This window comes from Theileria orientalis, chromosome 1 (genome assembly GCF_000740895.1).
Source record: "Theileria orientalis strain Shintoku DNA, chromosome 1, complete genome".
NCBI lineage: Eukaryota > Apicomplexa > Aconoidasida > Piroplasmida > Theileriidae > Theileria > Theileria orientalis.
The window spans coordinates 2,565,018-2,581,118 of NC_025260.1; the positions used below are offsets into that span (position 1 = coordinate 2,565,018).

The 16,101-nt window shown below is 37.7% G+C and overlaps 7 protein-coding genes across 7 annotated transcripts; 4 read left to right on the forward strand and 3 right to left on the reverse strand.

The window, feature by feature from the left end:
- Nucleotides 1-72: 72 nt before the first annotated feature.
- Nucleotides 73-3,448, forward strand: TOT_010001095 (uncharacterized protein; the record flags this gene model as incomplete). Its single annotated transcript, XM_009691647.1, has 11 exons — nucleotides 73-315; nucleotides 383-610; nucleotides 691-814; nucleotides 926-1,657; nucleotides 1,813-1,889; nucleotides 2,014-2,052; nucleotides 2,081-2,239; nucleotides 2,314-2,388; nucleotides 2,694-2,790; nucleotides 2,913-2,997; nucleotides 3,178-3,448. The coding sequence occupies 11 exons, from the start codon at nucleotides 73-75 to the stop codon at nucleotides 3,446-3,448; spliced, it is 2,130 nt and encodes a 709-aa protein (XP_009689942.1).
- A 1,078-nt stretch (nucleotides 3,449-4,526) lies between these two features.
- Nucleotides 4,527-5,866, forward strand: TOT_010001096 (predicted protein; the record flags this gene model as incomplete). The annotated part of the gene is made up of 5 exons (XM_009691648.1): nucleotides 4,527-4,604; nucleotides 4,638-4,749; nucleotides 4,781-4,971; nucleotides 5,040-5,302; nucleotides 5,434-5,866. The coding sequence occupies 5 exons, from the start codon at nucleotides 4,527-4,529 to the stop codon at nucleotides 5,864-5,866; spliced, it is 1,077 nt and encodes a 358-aa protein (XP_009689943.1).
- Nucleotides 5,867-6,021: 155 nt separating this feature from the next.
- Nucleotides 6,022-6,838, reverse strand: TOT_010001360 (conserved hypothetical protein; the record flags this gene model as incomplete). Its single annotated transcript, XM_009691649.1, has 5 exons — nucleotides 6,022-6,073; nucleotides 6,123-6,263; nucleotides 6,315-6,369; nucleotides 6,402-6,485; nucleotides 6,514-6,838. 5 exons carry the CDS (start codon nucleotides 6,836-6,838, stop codon nucleotides 6,022-6,024), a joined length of 657 nt encoding a protein of 218 aa, XP_009689944.1.
- Nucleotides 6,839-7,055: 217 nt separating this feature from the next.
- Nucleotides 7,056-9,239, reverse strand: TOT_010001098 (uncharacterized protein; the record flags this gene model as incomplete). The annotated part of the gene is made up of 12 exons (XM_009691650.1): nucleotides 7,056-7,181; nucleotides 7,268-7,344; nucleotides 7,376-7,520; nucleotides 7,553-7,623; nucleotides 7,653-7,761; nucleotides 7,792-7,863; nucleotides 7,940-8,111; nucleotides 8,143-8,244; nucleotides 8,275-8,360; nucleotides 8,390-8,466; nucleotides 8,498-8,571; nucleotides 8,602-9,239. The coding sequence occupies 12 exons, from the start codon at nucleotides 9,237-9,239 to the stop codon at nucleotides 7,056-7,058; spliced, it is 1,749 nt and encodes a 582-aa protein (XP_009689945.1).
- Nucleotides 9,240-9,354: 115 nt separating this feature from the next.
- TOT_010001099 (Fe/Mn superoxide dismutase) lies at nucleotides 9,355-10,086 on the reverse strand (the record flags this gene model as incomplete). The annotated part of the gene is made up of 4 exons (XM_009691651.1): nucleotides 9,355-9,547; nucleotides 9,579-9,855; nucleotides 9,893-9,934; nucleotides 9,966-10,086. The coding sequence occupies 4 exons, from the start codon at nucleotides 10,084-10,086 to the stop codon at nucleotides 9,355-9,357; spliced, it is 633 nt and encodes a 210-aa protein (XP_009689946.1).
- A 509-nt stretch (nucleotides 10,087-10,595) lies between these two features.
- Nucleotides 10,596-12,621, forward strand: TOT_010001100 (uncharacterized protein; the record flags this gene model as incomplete). The annotated part of the gene is made up of 9 exons (XM_009691652.1): nucleotides 10,596-10,795; nucleotides 10,828-10,987; nucleotides 11,020-11,121; nucleotides 11,152-11,256; nucleotides 11,329-11,520; nucleotides 11,550-11,676; nucleotides 11,796-12,031; nucleotides 12,133-12,399; nucleotides 12,478-12,621. 9 exons carry the CDS (start codon nucleotides 10,596-10,598, stop codon nucleotides 12,619-12,621), a joined length of 1,533 nt encoding a protein of 510 aa, XP_009689947.1.
- Nucleotides 12,622-12,830: 209 nt separating this feature from the next.
- Nucleotides 12,831-16,004, forward strand: TOT_010001101 (ATPase; the record flags this gene model as incomplete). Its single annotated transcript, XM_009691653.1, has 10 exons — nucleotides 12,831-12,939; nucleotides 12,980-13,124; nucleotides 13,159-13,598; nucleotides 13,684-13,949; nucleotides 14,012-14,149; nucleotides 14,275-14,424; nucleotides 14,509-14,836; nucleotides 15,027-15,220; nucleotides 15,348-15,553; nucleotides 15,776-16,004. 10 exons carry the CDS (start codon nucleotides 12,831-12,833, stop codon nucleotides 16,002-16,004), a joined length of 2,205 nt encoding a protein of 734 aa, XP_009689948.1.
- Nucleotides 16,005-16,101: the final 97 nt, after the last annotated feature.

Genomic DNA, 16,101 nt, shown 5'->3' on the forward strand with positions numbered 1-16,101 from the left:
CACAGGTTCTCATAAATGACCATTCCTCTTTATGTTCTATAAATATTCAATCCGTAGTTGTAACATATTAAAATGGCGACAGTAGCGAATCCACAAACTCCGCAAAACCAAACGACTAACAGGCCCGCTCGTCAAACAAGTAAGCAGTGTGCATTGAATAAAAACGCTTTAGACTGGATCATACAGTTGATATTTCAGCTGATTATGATCAGGATTATATACTCCTTGTTTATGAACTCGAGAAGTAACGTATCGACGAATAAAAGAGTGGTGTTTACGAAATTTAGGAGCTATTTTGAGGAAGGAGAAGTATTCGTAAGTAAATTAGATGCCTAGATAGTTAACGCATGAATAATGGAAGAAAAACACAGAAAATGAATAGGATATCTACGGTGTTGTGACGAGCGACGTGAGAATAGACTTTGAAAACCTGGACAGCAGCCAGCTAGTGTACGTTAACGAAAATAAAACGTACAAGTACAAGTTCAACAGCCCGTACGAGGCGAAAAAGGTGACGATAAGACCATCCAGTAAATTTTTAAAGGACATCAGAGAGAATTTGTATCTCACAGTGTTCATAATTCCACACAAGTCGTATCTGTTTAAAGCAGTAAGTATTGTAGAGAGTTAAATATGGTAGATACATATGTTAATGTTTATGTCGCGAATGCCCTAATGTTCAATAATTAGAGTCTGTTCTATAAGAGTAAGTTCAAGGAGGGGTTCCAAGGACACTATATAGTAAAAACAATACCTCTGACGAAGGTTAAAAGAGTAAAGAAAAAGGAAACAGTGCACCTGATAAACACAAAAAGTAAAAAAAATGATACAGAGTCGACAGAAGGTGAAAGTAAAGGAAATGAGGAAGGAGAAACGTTTAAAAACGCAACCTCAGAGGACCCGAAAAGAGGAAACGGGGAAGAAGATAGTAAGGAGGAGGAGGAAGGAAGAGAAAAGAAGTTCTTCATACCGAGACTGGATATAAACCTGGTGTACGAGCTGAAGGAGCTGGCACAAGTGAGGAACGACGTCTACTTCGACCAGTACACGAAGCACCACCAGCAAAGACTGTACGACCCACTGCTGCACCTGTCACAGTTCTGGGTGCTAGAGGAACACCTGGTGCCAATCGAAAGCGCAGTAAACCCGGACGCGCCGGAAAAGGAAATGAATGTGAGTCTGGCTGAGCTGCTGAAGGAGGCAGACAAGAAGCTATTCATAGACGACCTGGTGGTAGGAACAGTAGGCTCAAAGGGAAGCAGCGGAGGAGAGTCGCCGCTGCGCAAGGAGGAGACGGAGGGCACGACAGAAGACCAAGTGCACGCACCAGGAGTGGAACGGACGAGCGGCCAGGAGTCGGAGTTGGATGGTTACTACGAAGGGGAAGGGGAAGGCGCAGGCACCGACGGGGGGGAGTACGAGGGAGAGGGACCGCGAGAGCTGGAGCTGGTGGTCAACTACTCGACGTGCTCCTCAGTATACTTCATGCTGGTGAACAACATGAACACGAACTCGTCGAGCCTCTGGGGACTGGACAACGCGAAGGAGATTGAAACGCTGAAGAAGACGCTTATGAACACTAACGTGTACTACCTGGTCTTCTCAATGCTGTTCATACTCCTGCACACGGTGTTCTCAGCATTCGCACTTAAAAACGGTGAGACAGCTATGATAAGGCACAAATAGAGTGAACAATAGCAGTAGTATTAGGATAAAAGTAGCACCAGTGATAGAAACAGCACTAAAGTAGCTATGCTGATATCAGTAGAGGTAGTAAGACCATCAGAAGTTTACGTAATTAATAATGTGTAGACATACAATTCTGGTATAATAACAAATCAATGGAGGGACTGTCCACAATAACACTGGTGGTCAATTTTGTCTCAGAGGTAGGGAAAGTAGATAGGAAGTGAAGTTAGAAAGTAGAAACCTATCTATTATATAAATTTTGAGAAAACGACAGTATTATAGTTGATAGTATAGTATAGTTGATAGTATTATAGTTGCTGATAGTATAGTATAGTACTGGCAGTAATAACAATATTACAAATAGTTATGACAGTGTAACGGAAATTAATAGGTGATTATCGCATTGTACATATACGATAATGAAAAGAGGTCGTTCATTATCATGTTTGAAATCCTCTTGAGCGTAGCATCGTCGTTCTGGAAGCTGACGAAAGCAATCAAAATAAAATTTATCCCATCGTACCCGTTTTTTCAAATATCAAGTGAAATGGTAATGATAAGACTATTAAATGAATAAATAATAGATTAATAAGAGAACTAATAAGTGATTAATAATGTGTATAGACAAAGGTGGAGGATGAAACGAGAGAGTACGATAAAGTGGCAATCAAGTACATGTCAATCATACTGGCACCATGCGTATGTTGATAAACAGATGGATTTATAAACCGAGTTACAACGCTCATGGATATATAGATAGCTAACATAATATAGAGTTGATAAATAGATGGAGTAATTATTGCAGTGGTGGTTGTCGGCAGACAAAAAGTGAAAATTGAATAATAATAATAATAATAATAATAATAATAATAATAATAATAATAATAATAATAATAATAATAATAATAATAATAATAATAATAATAATAATAATAATAATAATAATAATAATAATAATAATAATAATAATAATAATAATAATAATAATAATAATAATAATACAGATTGTCGGATACGCAATATACTCACTGTTCTACAAGAAACACAAGTCGTGGTATTCATATATCATCTCAGTGTTGGCAGGATCAGTGTACACATTTGGTAAGAAATAACAGCACAGTCAGTTAGCGTATGTTAATACGGCACCAGTGATGCCATAGTGTTGGTGCTTGTGATTGAATAGTATTGTAAACCCTCGAACTGAGAAGTAAAATACATTTTAGGGTTCATCATGATGACGCCACAACTATACATAAACTATAAGCTAAAATCAGTGGAGCATCTGCCCTGGAGAGCATTGGTCTACAAGTAAGTTAAAACGATACTGATATGGTACACAAGTTAAAGCAGTGTTTGCTGTTATTACTAACAGTAATTGATAGTATTAACACTACTAACAATATTAACAGTAATTGTTAGTATTAAAAAAATAGTTAGTCGAATAAATAACACATTAGCACAAAGTGATACTAATTAATAATTATTTAGGTCATTAAATACGTTCGTCGACGATGTGGCATCGTTTCTGATTGAAATGCCAATGTTACACAGACTGTCATGCTTCAGAGATGATATCATCTTCTTCTGCTACCTGTATCAAAGATGGAAGTACAAAGTGGATCCGAGTCGTAATAAAAGGGGAAATAAAATAGAGGAGAAGAAGGAAACACCCAGAGTAGAAGACGCAACAGAAGAGTCGGAGAAGGAAGAATCGGAAAATGTGACTAGATTGAAAGAAGATCCAAAGTTAAAGGGGTGAAAATAAAGAATAAAGATTTTAAAGGGAAAACTGGTCAAACAGAAGTTACACAGAAGATTGTGTTAAGTAAACTGGACTCCAGGTGGAGATTAAGGACATTGTGTGATTCACTTGATACTGTGACTATTGTGGTCTTGTTATAGAAAATTCTTAAGATAAACGTTTTAAACAAGTGATAATTGTAATAAAAAGTTTAAAAATACTTTATTTAGTGCGTTTTTAGAGTATATGGTAGACGATAGAAGGATTAAGAGCTTTTGATAATAAAATAATAGAAGATGATAAAAAAAATAGGTTAATAGAGTTTAAATAAAATTAACATTAAGAAAAACGATTAAAAGTTATATAGTTAATAGCTATTTAAATAGATGGTCTTATACATATGTGTGTCTGAACTCGGATTAATTATATATAGAACATTGAGTAAAATTAAAATCTATTGATATAAACAGTAATAAAATAATAATAGAATTTGTTAGATGTATATAAACTGAGAAAAGAAAGACTAATTAATATAGAATAAAAAGTCAGAATTATATACATGCATTAATGGATTCTACACATTGAAAAGTATAAATTGGTAAAATAAAGGAAATAAAGTAGTATAAAATGGGTAGTTCAAAAGGTTTGGGAATTTCCAGAAGAAATTAATTAGTAAAAGGACAGTTAAAGTATAAAGAAGGAAACACAAGTTTGAACAGGCCCATTTTAAAAAATTTCTAAGGAATTGTATCAAAACTAAAAAAATAAAAAAGGAAATTAAAATGCATTTATTAAAAAGCCCAAAAAATAAATTTGGAGGTAATAATAACAAATTAATCATGGGGACGACCGAAATGAGGAAGATCGCAAGTTTACATACTTTATAATATATATATCCACTTAACACGTACTGATTCGTATTATGTGAGGAAAATCAGTATTTGTTAAGGCTTTAATCCGATTTGTCAATGAGAAAAGGGAATTTATATAATTTATGTACAATAAATATCCCAGCGTTTACAATTTGTTAAAAATAAAGAATATATTTTAAGTAGATTCCTCAATTGATTTATAATAATTTTAATTTCGGATTAAAATGGACGCAAATAAGGACGAATCGAACAAGTGCTTTAAAATGGCCAAAATGGCAATGTCCAGAGAGGACTACCAGAAGGTAGGAAAAATGTGGAATAACAATAATATATAGGCCCTAAAACTAGCAACGAAAGCGAATAATATGTACCCATGTGAAGAGTACAGAGCATTTATGGAAAAATGCTCAGCGAAGCTTTCTCAGTCAAATTCTGATAGAGCAAGAGGTAAGAAAGGGAATAAATCAAAACCGCACAGATAGATCCACTTCATCTCAGTCAAACACGCGAAATCGCAGAGAGTCAGCCTCGGGAGACACGAGTAGCAGAAACGCAACCGCAGAGCAGGAGAATCTGTGCAGGAAAATAGTTAATTCGAAAGACTACTACGAAACCCTGCAAGTTGCAAAGAACTGTTCAGTAGAGGAGATCAAGAAGAGCTACAAAAAGGTAAGCTTAGGTAGTTAAATGAGATTGAGTTCAACGATACATATCTAACGAATATAATTATTTTACAGCTCGCTTTGAAGCTACACCCAGATAAGAACCCATCGCCTCTAGCTTCAGAAGCGTTTAAAAAGGTCTCGACGGCCTTCCAGTGCCTGACGAACCCGCAAGCAAGAGAAGAGTACGACCAGTACGGAGAACGGGCTCCGACAATGAACCAGCGCAGATACCAGCGAGATTTTGTAACGCCAGAGCAGCTGTTCGAGGCGTTTTTCGGAATGAACACAAGGTCTCCAGTGTTTACATTCACAACAGCACGCAGAGACCAACAAGGGTAAGTGTAGAACTCGTAGCTTATATCGTTAAAAGATGGCAATGTAATGCCAGATACGGATGATTAACAGATAAATTATCTAATCAACCTTGTTATGATTGGAAGATACGATAATGACGTTATTGCTTTAGGAACCGAGGGCGTCCCTCATTGTATCAGTTTGTGCCACTGCTAGTCCTCGTCGTGGTAATGATAGTGACCAACTTGTTCTCGTTCACGTCCCCAGTATACGACTACGAAAAGAGCACAAAGTACGACAAGAGAATGATGACTTACGCAAACGGAGTTGTGTACTACGTCCAAGGAAGAAGCTTCGAGTACAACTACCCGTCGAAGTCAATACAGAGGCTAAAACTGGAGTACGAAATCGACTACAACTTCTTCCAGCACGACTGCGACACGAAGAAGAAGGAAAATCAAAGAAAAATTGTATCATACCTCTCGTCACTGAAAAATCCTCCACCAGAGTTGTACGAGACGCCCAAGAGCTGTGAAAAACTAAACGGCCTGAGAAACGCATACACGAAGCTGATGCAAGCAAAAGATGTAAGATATTACCTGTAATGTGTAAATAATAAAATACGTGCCACTAGATAACAAGAACACGGGTTTAGAATATGTTTATGGAATTTATGTATGGGAATATATATATGTGTGTGTGAATGAATAATAACAGACGCAATAAGACAAATAAGATTAAAGGAAAAGTAAAATCACCTTTACAGTTCGTCAAGTTTGGTCTTTGTAGTATTAATCATAAGTTGACACTCACTAACGGTAAGGTAAGGTTAGGTAAGGTGAGTAAATGGTATAAACGTACTATAAGCATTTGAGCATGGCTTCACAAAAGGAGGTAGAAAGTCCCTCAATGACAATGAAGTTTGATTTAGGCTGGTTGGAAGGAATGTAGAAAAGCCTGCACTTGTTCCAGACCCAGTAGGCACCAAGAATCTCCCAAAAACTAAAGAGTAGTGAGTAAATTTGGGAGAAATGGCAACAATTAATTAAATACCTTATAACGATGCGATTTGAACTGTTCTTTGAGGGAGTTAGAACGAGAAACTTGACTGAAAACGAGTAAAAGTAGGAGTGTAAATACCTGGGTCAGTGCCGTCACAGGTGGCAAAGTAAGTGACATTAAACGACTTAGGCTCGGAAAATCTGCGACAAATACAGTGGCACCCTGAAAGAAGAATGCTTATGAATGTAACAACCTTGTTTACAGATCCTCCACGCGTCACGATAAGATAGTTTGATATCATCCAGAGGAGGAAGGCCCTCGCCATAGAGAGTTAAACCGTCGTATTCTACCTTAAACATTGATTCGATCGTCTCGAAATCAGGAAGGCAAGAATAGTCAAATCTAAATAATAACGTTATATGGAGTAAGTGATGTTGAATAGAATGAATAAAGTGAACAAACTCTGAGGCGGTTGAAGCATCAGAATACTGGTCATTTTTGGGGACCTCATCAGCTTCTAGTTGATGACTACCTTCAAATGAACTGATAGATTGATCCACAGAATCAGAATCCATAGTTACAAAGATAATTTAACAAAAATAACAAAAATATCAAAAATATCAAAGATTATATATACTGAAACCGAGTATTTTAGAATAATTATTAGCTCAAACAGGTAGAATAGGTTCCCCTTAATGTGTATTTTAAAATTTACGAATATTATACAAATGTGTAAATGACTTATAAAGAATACTATAAACAAATAATATAGTGCATAATGTGCAATAAACATTAGTATAACTTATCATTCAAAGTTAAAGCAGCGTTTTCACCAAAGCGTTTTAAATATTCTACTTTATCCTGGTTCGTTTTGAGCCGGTTCCACTCATAATAAGGAATAATACCAACGTTGAACCCCTACACAGATAACAAGTGATTTAAACTGATTTGTTAGTTAAAATGGCTTATATTAGGTGAGTTAACACAGATAAACAATGTTTTACCTTCATGATTAGTGTATCCTGCTCAATTTTAGCAAATTTTGTCAAAAAACTTGATTTCGTGTAGTAGCTATAAGGCCCTAAGGAATAAGTCACAAATTCGCCCATTACCTGTGCACTTGATTATGAAATTGTGTTCTTTAATGTATATGTCAGCATACAAGTAGTCGAATAGAACGCTCCTTTTATGCTCTACGCCAGCTTCCTTTAGGATTATAGACACTTCACGGGCCCATCTGGAAAGCCTCTTATTCAACTAAATCCCAGTTACTTTCCTAAACAAGTTACCTTTTTGATCCTGTAGTCTCTAATGGTTTTAAGGAAAATCTTCAGTTCTTCGTTTAACCCTTCAACAAAACCTAAAGTATAAAACAGCCTTGAAAAATACCCTGATGTTTGTGGCTCAGATGATCCAGCACATATTTGAGCTTAATCATCTTATAACTTTTCAGATGATCAGCTTGGGACGAAAGTAATTTTAAGCTTTTTTCGACGACCTGAAGTGAAAATTATTCATGCAAATTTACATTTAACTGTGGTTCCAAGATACACGCAGAAGTGTACAAGAACAGGACGAGGGCCTGTGAGTCCACCTTTTCCTGAAATGTTTTAGTTAGCCACACCTTGAATAAATACTAACTGTAATGTAACAATAGTATCAAGAATAAAACTAACATTTGAAACCATGTAGTCAAATGAATTTGCACACGCTCCATAAAAGTATTTGGCTTCAAAATCCAATTTGGCCAATGAATGATAAACCAGCGATAGTAAATGAGAAGGCAGCTCATTCTTTTCTATTGGAGGTCGCAGCTTTCTCTTCAAAAGCTTAAGCAACAACGGGTCCCTAGCAGTTATATTTTTGTACAACCACCAACCTAATATCCAATTTGGCCACAGAAGCCAAGACCAAGGATGCTTGCAGAGGATCGATTTGGTGATGTCTAATCATGAGAGAATTATACAAGGACCTCCAAAACCTATAATATTCTGTGAAATAATTACCTTACTTTATGTGATAGACTTGAAAGAACGACAATGAATTAGCGACCAAGGCTATATCCTGCACGTTAGCCTTATCCACGTTCAAACAAAACTAAAGCAAGTGAGACACAGGCAACTCACCTCGTTGACTACCAAATCAATTAAATCGTAGTTTGAAGCTTCAAGTCTCTTCAGAGAGTTCATAATCAGTGAAAGACCTGAGTGTGTGCATGAGACGGCGGCACGTACCTCTGCACGAATTGTAGGATACATATTTAATCAAGAATGGGAAAAGTATCTTCAAAAGGTCCTTGTCCTTATATCTGAGCAAGATTACGAGGTTAAGTCAGTACCTGATTTTAGAAAATGAATACAGAACGAGGCACACATCGCTTGGATGTAACAGTGATGCCGTTATGCATATTTTCTTTGAATATTTACTCCACAGGGCGTCGTTGTAGACTCCGTCCGAGGCTGATTTATATATTTTTTGTACCAATCTTTTAACGTGTTCGTATCCCTCAGAAGGCGCGAACTTAGGCTGTTGAGCAAGTGGAACCTCAAAGTCAATAGTAGTATTCAACTCAATGTTATAGTCATCTTGAGGCTGTTTATACAGTCTTTCAATTGATTTGATGTTTTTCAATGTTTTTTTACTCAGTTTTAACCTTTTGTGTGAGCAGTCCAACAAGTGATGGAACCCATTGGCATCTTCCCTAGTGGAATCCTGTCCACTACTGTGATTAAAACTATCAACTCCAGTATCCAAGTTTAAATTTGATATAAAGTTAGAAGTTTCTGGAGATTCTTTCGATATGTGCAATGTATTTGATGCAAAGTATCTAATGAGAGATAACTGCCCATTTCTTAGGAATCCAGTAAAATTATTAAAAATATAATTACTGTAGTTAAATGTGTTTATTCTTAGGATATAATGGGAGTTTTTTCTGAGAGTATTTTGAAATAGGTGCGACAGAGTACAAACTACCATCAACAAACAAATTCAACAGATATTCCTACTAAATATAATACAAAAAATAAAACTATAATATATATACTATTGTTTATAGTAAATATTATAAAGTTTCCAAAATTCAAAACATAAATTATGAATGTTTGAATGGTGCTTCCAGATTGGAGTTTGCGAAGTCCCAATTGACGAGATTCCACCAGGCTAAAGTTGAATGTGTAATTAAATATAACATACCATTGACGTATGCTGCACGGTCGTTCCTGTAGTCAACGTAATAAGCATGCTCCCACACATCGCAAGCCAGAAGAGGAGTTCCAGAGTTCTCCCTAACAGAAAACTATATATTGCTTAAATTACCTCAAGGGATTTCCAGCATCATGAGTTTGAACGACTTCTGGAGTTCCGTCGGACTTAAGGACCAGCCAGCCCCAACCGGAGCCGAAGTGACCGGTAAGAACGTTTGAAAACTCCTTCTTGAAATTGTCAAAGGAACCGAACTTCTCTTCTAGTAATTTTCTTACGTTCCCCTTTGGTTCTCCGCCGCCGTTTGGAGACATAGAGTGCCAGTAGAAGGTGTGATTCCAAATCTGGGCTGCATTGTTAAAAACTGCTCCAGACTCCGTTTTTAGCAAATCTGAAAAATGTTTATTTTAAAAATATAATATATCCACCTTCTAAACTCTTGGATTCCAAGTTGGTTCCCTTAACCAGGCCTGAAGTTGTATTAAAAATAGGTTGACAAACCGTTCAATTTGTTAACGTAGCCGGCGTGATGCTTAGTATAATGGTAAGTCAAAGTCTCTTCACTAAGATGAGGAACTAAGTCTTTGAGTCCGTAAGGAAGAGGTGGTAGTTTGAAAGTCATCGTAAAGAAGGTTCAAAATAATTCAAAATGTGGTCGAGAATAATAACGAAAACGTTCTAAAGCAGAACAGAATTTTAAAATAAAACACCAATAGAGAATGGGAAGTTAATAAGTTGATTTTATTAACTGAAATACAAATCGAATACACAATAAATGATTAATAGTGGGGAGTATAATGAAGATTTAAAAAACAGCCAAAATATATAATGTATATCCTGTAAAATATTTTAATAACAATTTTTTAAATGGAAGACACTGATAAGGAGCATAAAGGTCGAGACTCGATTGAAAAAAAGGGTAAATTTTTAGAATAAATATTTGAAATGCAAATAAATTCATAATGAGCCCGAATAATAACATAGTTTTTATTAAATATTAAACACATTTAAGAAATGTTTAATATTTATGAATATTATTTAAATGTGTAACCAGTACATTTAGTGGAAACGGATTTTGAGTTATATCGCAAATTGAAAGTTTTAAAGTCAAAATTGGACATAAATTTAGAGATGCCAAAGAATGAGCCGTACGATTATATTTTTATAGCAGTTCACGGGATAGGAACGACTGAATCAATGCTAGAAAATGACTACAAAAACCTGAAGAATAGCATGGAGTTTGTGAGAAAATATTGGTTTTATAACCAGAATTTGAAGATACACCTGCGTTTTATAAACTGGAAGAAATACATAGTAGATGCGCAGAACACGTAAATTGAATTTGGAACCATAATATGCGTAGACTATTCGACAACGTGGCAATTGATACAGCCAAGGGAATGAGAAAGGTGTTCACACTAGCAGTGTTGGACGTAACGTTTTACCTGAACCCGCGGTTCTCGGATTACCTGATAACGAACGTCGCTAACGATTTAAACAATGAAATATCGTCACTAAGAAACGTGAGTTGGAAAGTAAAATGAAAGCGATGTAGCACCCGAATGGGTTGTTCAAGAAGGCGAAGATAGTTATCCTAGCGTATTCAATGGGATCGGTGATATTGGATGAGTTGATAAGAACAAACCCAGATAAATTGGTAGGCGCAAACAGTGAAAAAAATGTGTAGTCGAACATAGAGCCGAGTAAAAGGCCAGTGTTGGAACATAAAATAGATTATTTCTTTGCAATAGGAAGTCCACTGTCATGCGTATTGGAGTATTATTCGCCGCAGGTTAGTAGTCGCAGCAATTGTAATAGGCGTATTGAGCACAAATACGATGAGCCAGCTAATAGTGATGCTTAGATTCTGAAGACGGGGTTGAGGTTCCCAGATACGCCCAGATACTATAACATATTTCACCCGTACGACCCGATAGCATGCCGCTGGGAAAAGCTGATATACAGACACGTGAGTAAAATACCGAAGCCGGTGATAGCGCCGTACTGGCAAAACAACGGATTCAAGAACTGGTACAACATAGACCAGCAGTTCCAGGTAAGGAATTGGGAAAACACGACGCGTAGTACTGCAAGTCGCTGATAGTCGACAACCTCAGCGACGTGGCAAACACGATAACGAAGGGACTGACCAGCTGGCTGGGAAGTAGCCAAAACAGTGTACTGAACCAGAACATAACAAACAGCCTGAACAGTAAGTTTGAACTAGAATAGTTAGGAGCGATATTATTGATGAATGGATAGATAGTGCACGCCAGTTACAAGGAAGTTGTAAATGTGAGTTAAAAATAATTTAGGGAAAAAATCATTCAGTAACTTTCGGAACAGTAACTGTGTGGATTCATGACAACACTGTAGAGTTGATGAGAAAGGACGAAGTGAAGGCGGTGGACACGGAAGAAGTAACTAAGGACTCGGCAAGGTCGAGATCGGAGGAGCGACAGTACGAAAACGAGTTCCTCAGCGACTTTGAAGTGGACGATGCATCGTGCAGTGCCCTGGAGAGGCTGAATTTGAATACGGACCTACCAATAAGATACGATTACCAGGTACCAATTGGGGAATTAGAATTTGATAGCTAGATATACGGAGTAAAACAGTAAATGGTGAATGGAACGGATTTAAATTGGGTAATAAACAGCAATTTTAGCTACAAGAAGACGCAACGGAGCACTTTTTAAACCCACTGGCAATACTGCAGTCGCACATAAGCTACTGGGGATCGAGAGATGTGTCGTTCTTCATACTGAAAGAAGTGCACAAGAAGAAGGAAAGAGTGCCGATAACATCACTGCTGACGTACATAGAGTCGAAGGGGAAGAATCTCGCATTGTCGACGACAGATGAAGCACTGAAGAAGGAGCTGTTAGGAGTATCAGAGAAGGCGAAGAAGCTGTTGGACCAGATTTCAAAAGAGGTGAGTATTACTGAGCATGAGGTGGTATTTACAGTACGGTGTTTAAGAGTTGAATGCCGTTGACTAATGAGTTCCTAGGACATTAAGTTTAAGAACGATAGCGTAATAGCGCTGAAAAACACATGGAATCTGATGAACAAAAGCGGAGACGAGGATGATGATCAGCCGTACGAGTCGTTAATATCAGATAACATAGAAGATTCAAGCGTATCACCAAAGTGAACATGTAAATCCAAAAGATGGATAGGTTAAGAAGAAATAAAGGTGTGAACAATAAACTGTAACAATAAAATAATATTTTAAATAAATATATGTATATTGAGAGAGATTTTAAATAAAAAGAGTGAAATAAATAAAGATTAGTGCGGCAGAGATGATGGAGAATATAGGGGCATCAAAATCAGTAGTAATAACAAAGCTGTGTAGGATACATGGCCGAAAGGCTGCTAGGCATACGCCTAAAGAATATAATAGAAAATAGGAATCTACACTGGCCACCAGAGTCGATAACGAAATACGATATTACATGTTTGAAAACAGGTTAGCAAAAGGATAAAATAGTAAAAAATAAATAATATAGAAACGATAAGGAGTAAAAATAACAGTGAAGTAATTTCAATTGAAGAATTAGTGGAAGAGCTCCAGGAATCATATCAAGACTACAGAAGGCATAAAAGAGCAGTATTGAGAAGTATTATACACTCAATCTTAAGTGAATACAACACGTAGGTTTAAAAATAAATAGATAATGGTGTTTAGAGGTGATACAAAGAAAAGAGGGTCCGAACACTTGAGAGAATCAGAAGGAACGAACGAAATGAATAACAGTAAACAGAAAATGGAAATAGATGAACCAATAATCAATTTAAACGGAAAAATAAGAAAAAGCTATAAGCAAACACCGAAATCGGAGAAAAATAAAGAGAGTAAGAGGAAAGAAGCTAATGAAAGTCAGAATCAAAGGTCGGAAGATGCTGGAGCAGAAGAGGAGTATATGTTCATCCCAGAAACAGTGGTGACAACAAGGCTGAGTGACATAGGAGGAATAGATAAAATAAAGGGAGAAATAAACAATTTAATAATAAATCCACTAAAGTACCCGCAGCTGTATAAGCACCTGGGAGTGCAGCCGACGAAGGGAGTGTTACTGCACGGACCACCAGGATCAGGAAAGTCGAAGCTAGCAGAAGCAATAGCAGGTAAGAAAGTAGCAAGGGAGAACCTAGAAGTAAAAAGAGCACGATAGGTAGAGCTGAGGTAGATGAAAGAATTAACGGCGTGCAGGAGAGGTGGGATGCCCATTCTTCAGAGTGGCAGCGACGGAGATAGTGACGGGGATGTCAGGAGAGTCGGAGAACAGACTGAGGAGCCTGTTCGAAAAGGCGAAGGGGTGCGCACCGAGCATAATATTCCTGGACGAAATAGACGCAATCACGCCGAAAAGAGAAAACACGTTCAGAGAAATGGAAAAGAGAATAGTGTCCCAACTGGGAATGTGTATGGACGGACTGCAGGACCATTTCGTAATAGGTAAGAAAGGAATGTTAACAGTCAAGAGTATAGTTGCTAGATGAGTAGAGAGCGCACAGAAATAGTATTGTATTAAATGAAGTGCAATAATTCAAATGTAGTGATTGGAGCAACAAACAGACAGGAGTACCTGGACCCAATGATAAGAAGAAACGGACGCTTCGACAGAGAAATATCAATGGGAATACCGAACCAGGAGTCAAGAACAAACATACTAAAGGTAAGAAAGATAGGAGGTAATAGAAGTAGCTACGCCACTGAGTGCGTTGGTGTGTGTGATGCACAAAGTGTTAGGTACACAGAGTATGGAAGAAAAGCAATTGAGTGAACTAATAATGTTAACAGGCACTGGCAGTAAATAAAAGAATAGGAACGGACGTGGACTTCGAGGAAATAGCAAACCTAACGCCAGGGTTCGTGGGAGCAGACCTGCAGTCAGTGCTGAGAGAAGCGGCAATAAGCGCAATATCGAGAATGTTTGAAACAACAGACATGGTAAGTGCCAGGCTAGTAACAGGTAGATTACAAGTTTGAATGGTTGTGTATGCGTGGAAGGTGGACGATTAATGATAAATATAGGACCGCGTAAACGAAGAAAAGTTGAAGTCGCTGTACATAACGAGAGAAGATTTCGTAGCAGGAGTGTCCAAAGTACAGCCGAGTTCGAAGAGAGAAGGCTTCATCACGATCCCAGACGTGACGTGGAGCAGCATAGGAGCACTCTCGGAGCTTAAGTCGGAGCTGGAGAAGCAAATAGTCTTCCCAATCAAGTACAAGAAGCTGTACACGAGGTTTGGAGTGGGCGTGTCGGCGGGAGTGCTGCTGTACGGGCCGCCAGGATGCGGAAAGACGCTGCTGGCAAAGGCAATTTCGAACGAGTGCAAGGCGAATTTTATATCAGTGAAAGGTAAGAATGGTTATTAAGGCAGTGGTATAACCTAATGGTGATAATAATGCGAATAGTAGCATGGGATATATCTATGTGTGTGTTAGGATAGATATAGTAACATGAATGTACGGACATATAGATAGATATATAAATATTAGTGATAGTATATGTTAATAATAATGGTGGATTAGTAAATAAAACTAATCAGGGCCCGAAATACTGAACAAGTACGTGGGAGAAAGCGAAAAGGCAATAAGGCTGATATTCCAGAGAGCAGCAACGAGTTCGCCATGCATAATATTCTTCGACGAAGTGGACTCACTGTGCTCAACGAGAAACGAGTCGAACCAAGTTAACGAAAGAATAGTAAACCAGCTGTTGACGGAAATGGACGGAATACAGGTAAGAACCAACAATAGATACCGTATATGGCAAAGATATTGTATTTGACATAAATTGTATTAGCAAAGATATTGTACTTGACATAAATTGTATTGGCAAAGATGATTGAACTAATGTAACTTTTTAGAACCGCGAATACGTGTATATTATCGCAGCAACGAATAGACCGGACATCATTGACCCGGCGATCATGAGGCCAGGAAGGTTGGAAAAGCTGTTCTACGTGCCACTGCCAAACGAAGTCGACAGAGTGGACATACTCAAAAAACTCACAACGAAGACGCCGTTGAGCAGGCAAATCGACTTCGAATACATAGCAAAGCACACACAAGGGTAGGTCACACTTACGGATGTTAGTACATGTGTGTGTTAATTCACACTAGTTGCGTAGACATATACAGACAGACGTAGATATTACAGATACACATAAACACAAACATATGTAGTTACCCATACACATAAACAGAGACTGTAGACATTCATACTAGTTATACGTACAGTTAAAATGCATAGTAGTTATGGATGGAACCAGCATGAGCGTTAACAACTATGCAGATTCAGCGGAGCAGATCTGGCAAGTCTGTGCAGAGAAGCAAGCATTATCGCAATAGAAGAGATAAGAATGGGAATGAAGGAGACGAGCAAGTTCGAATATAAAATCACGGCTCCAGAAGACTCGGAGCTGAGGATGGAGCATTTCCAGAGAGCACTGAGCAAAGTTAAGCCCTCAGTGAAGCAGCACCAAATAGACTTCTACAACAGCTTCAGGGCCAAATACTCGTGAAGCCTGCTCGAGTGTACAAAACACCTAGCCTACAACTCACATGTTCTGTAGAATTTGTTTGATATGTGATTATCCTACCACATAACTGGTTAATTAC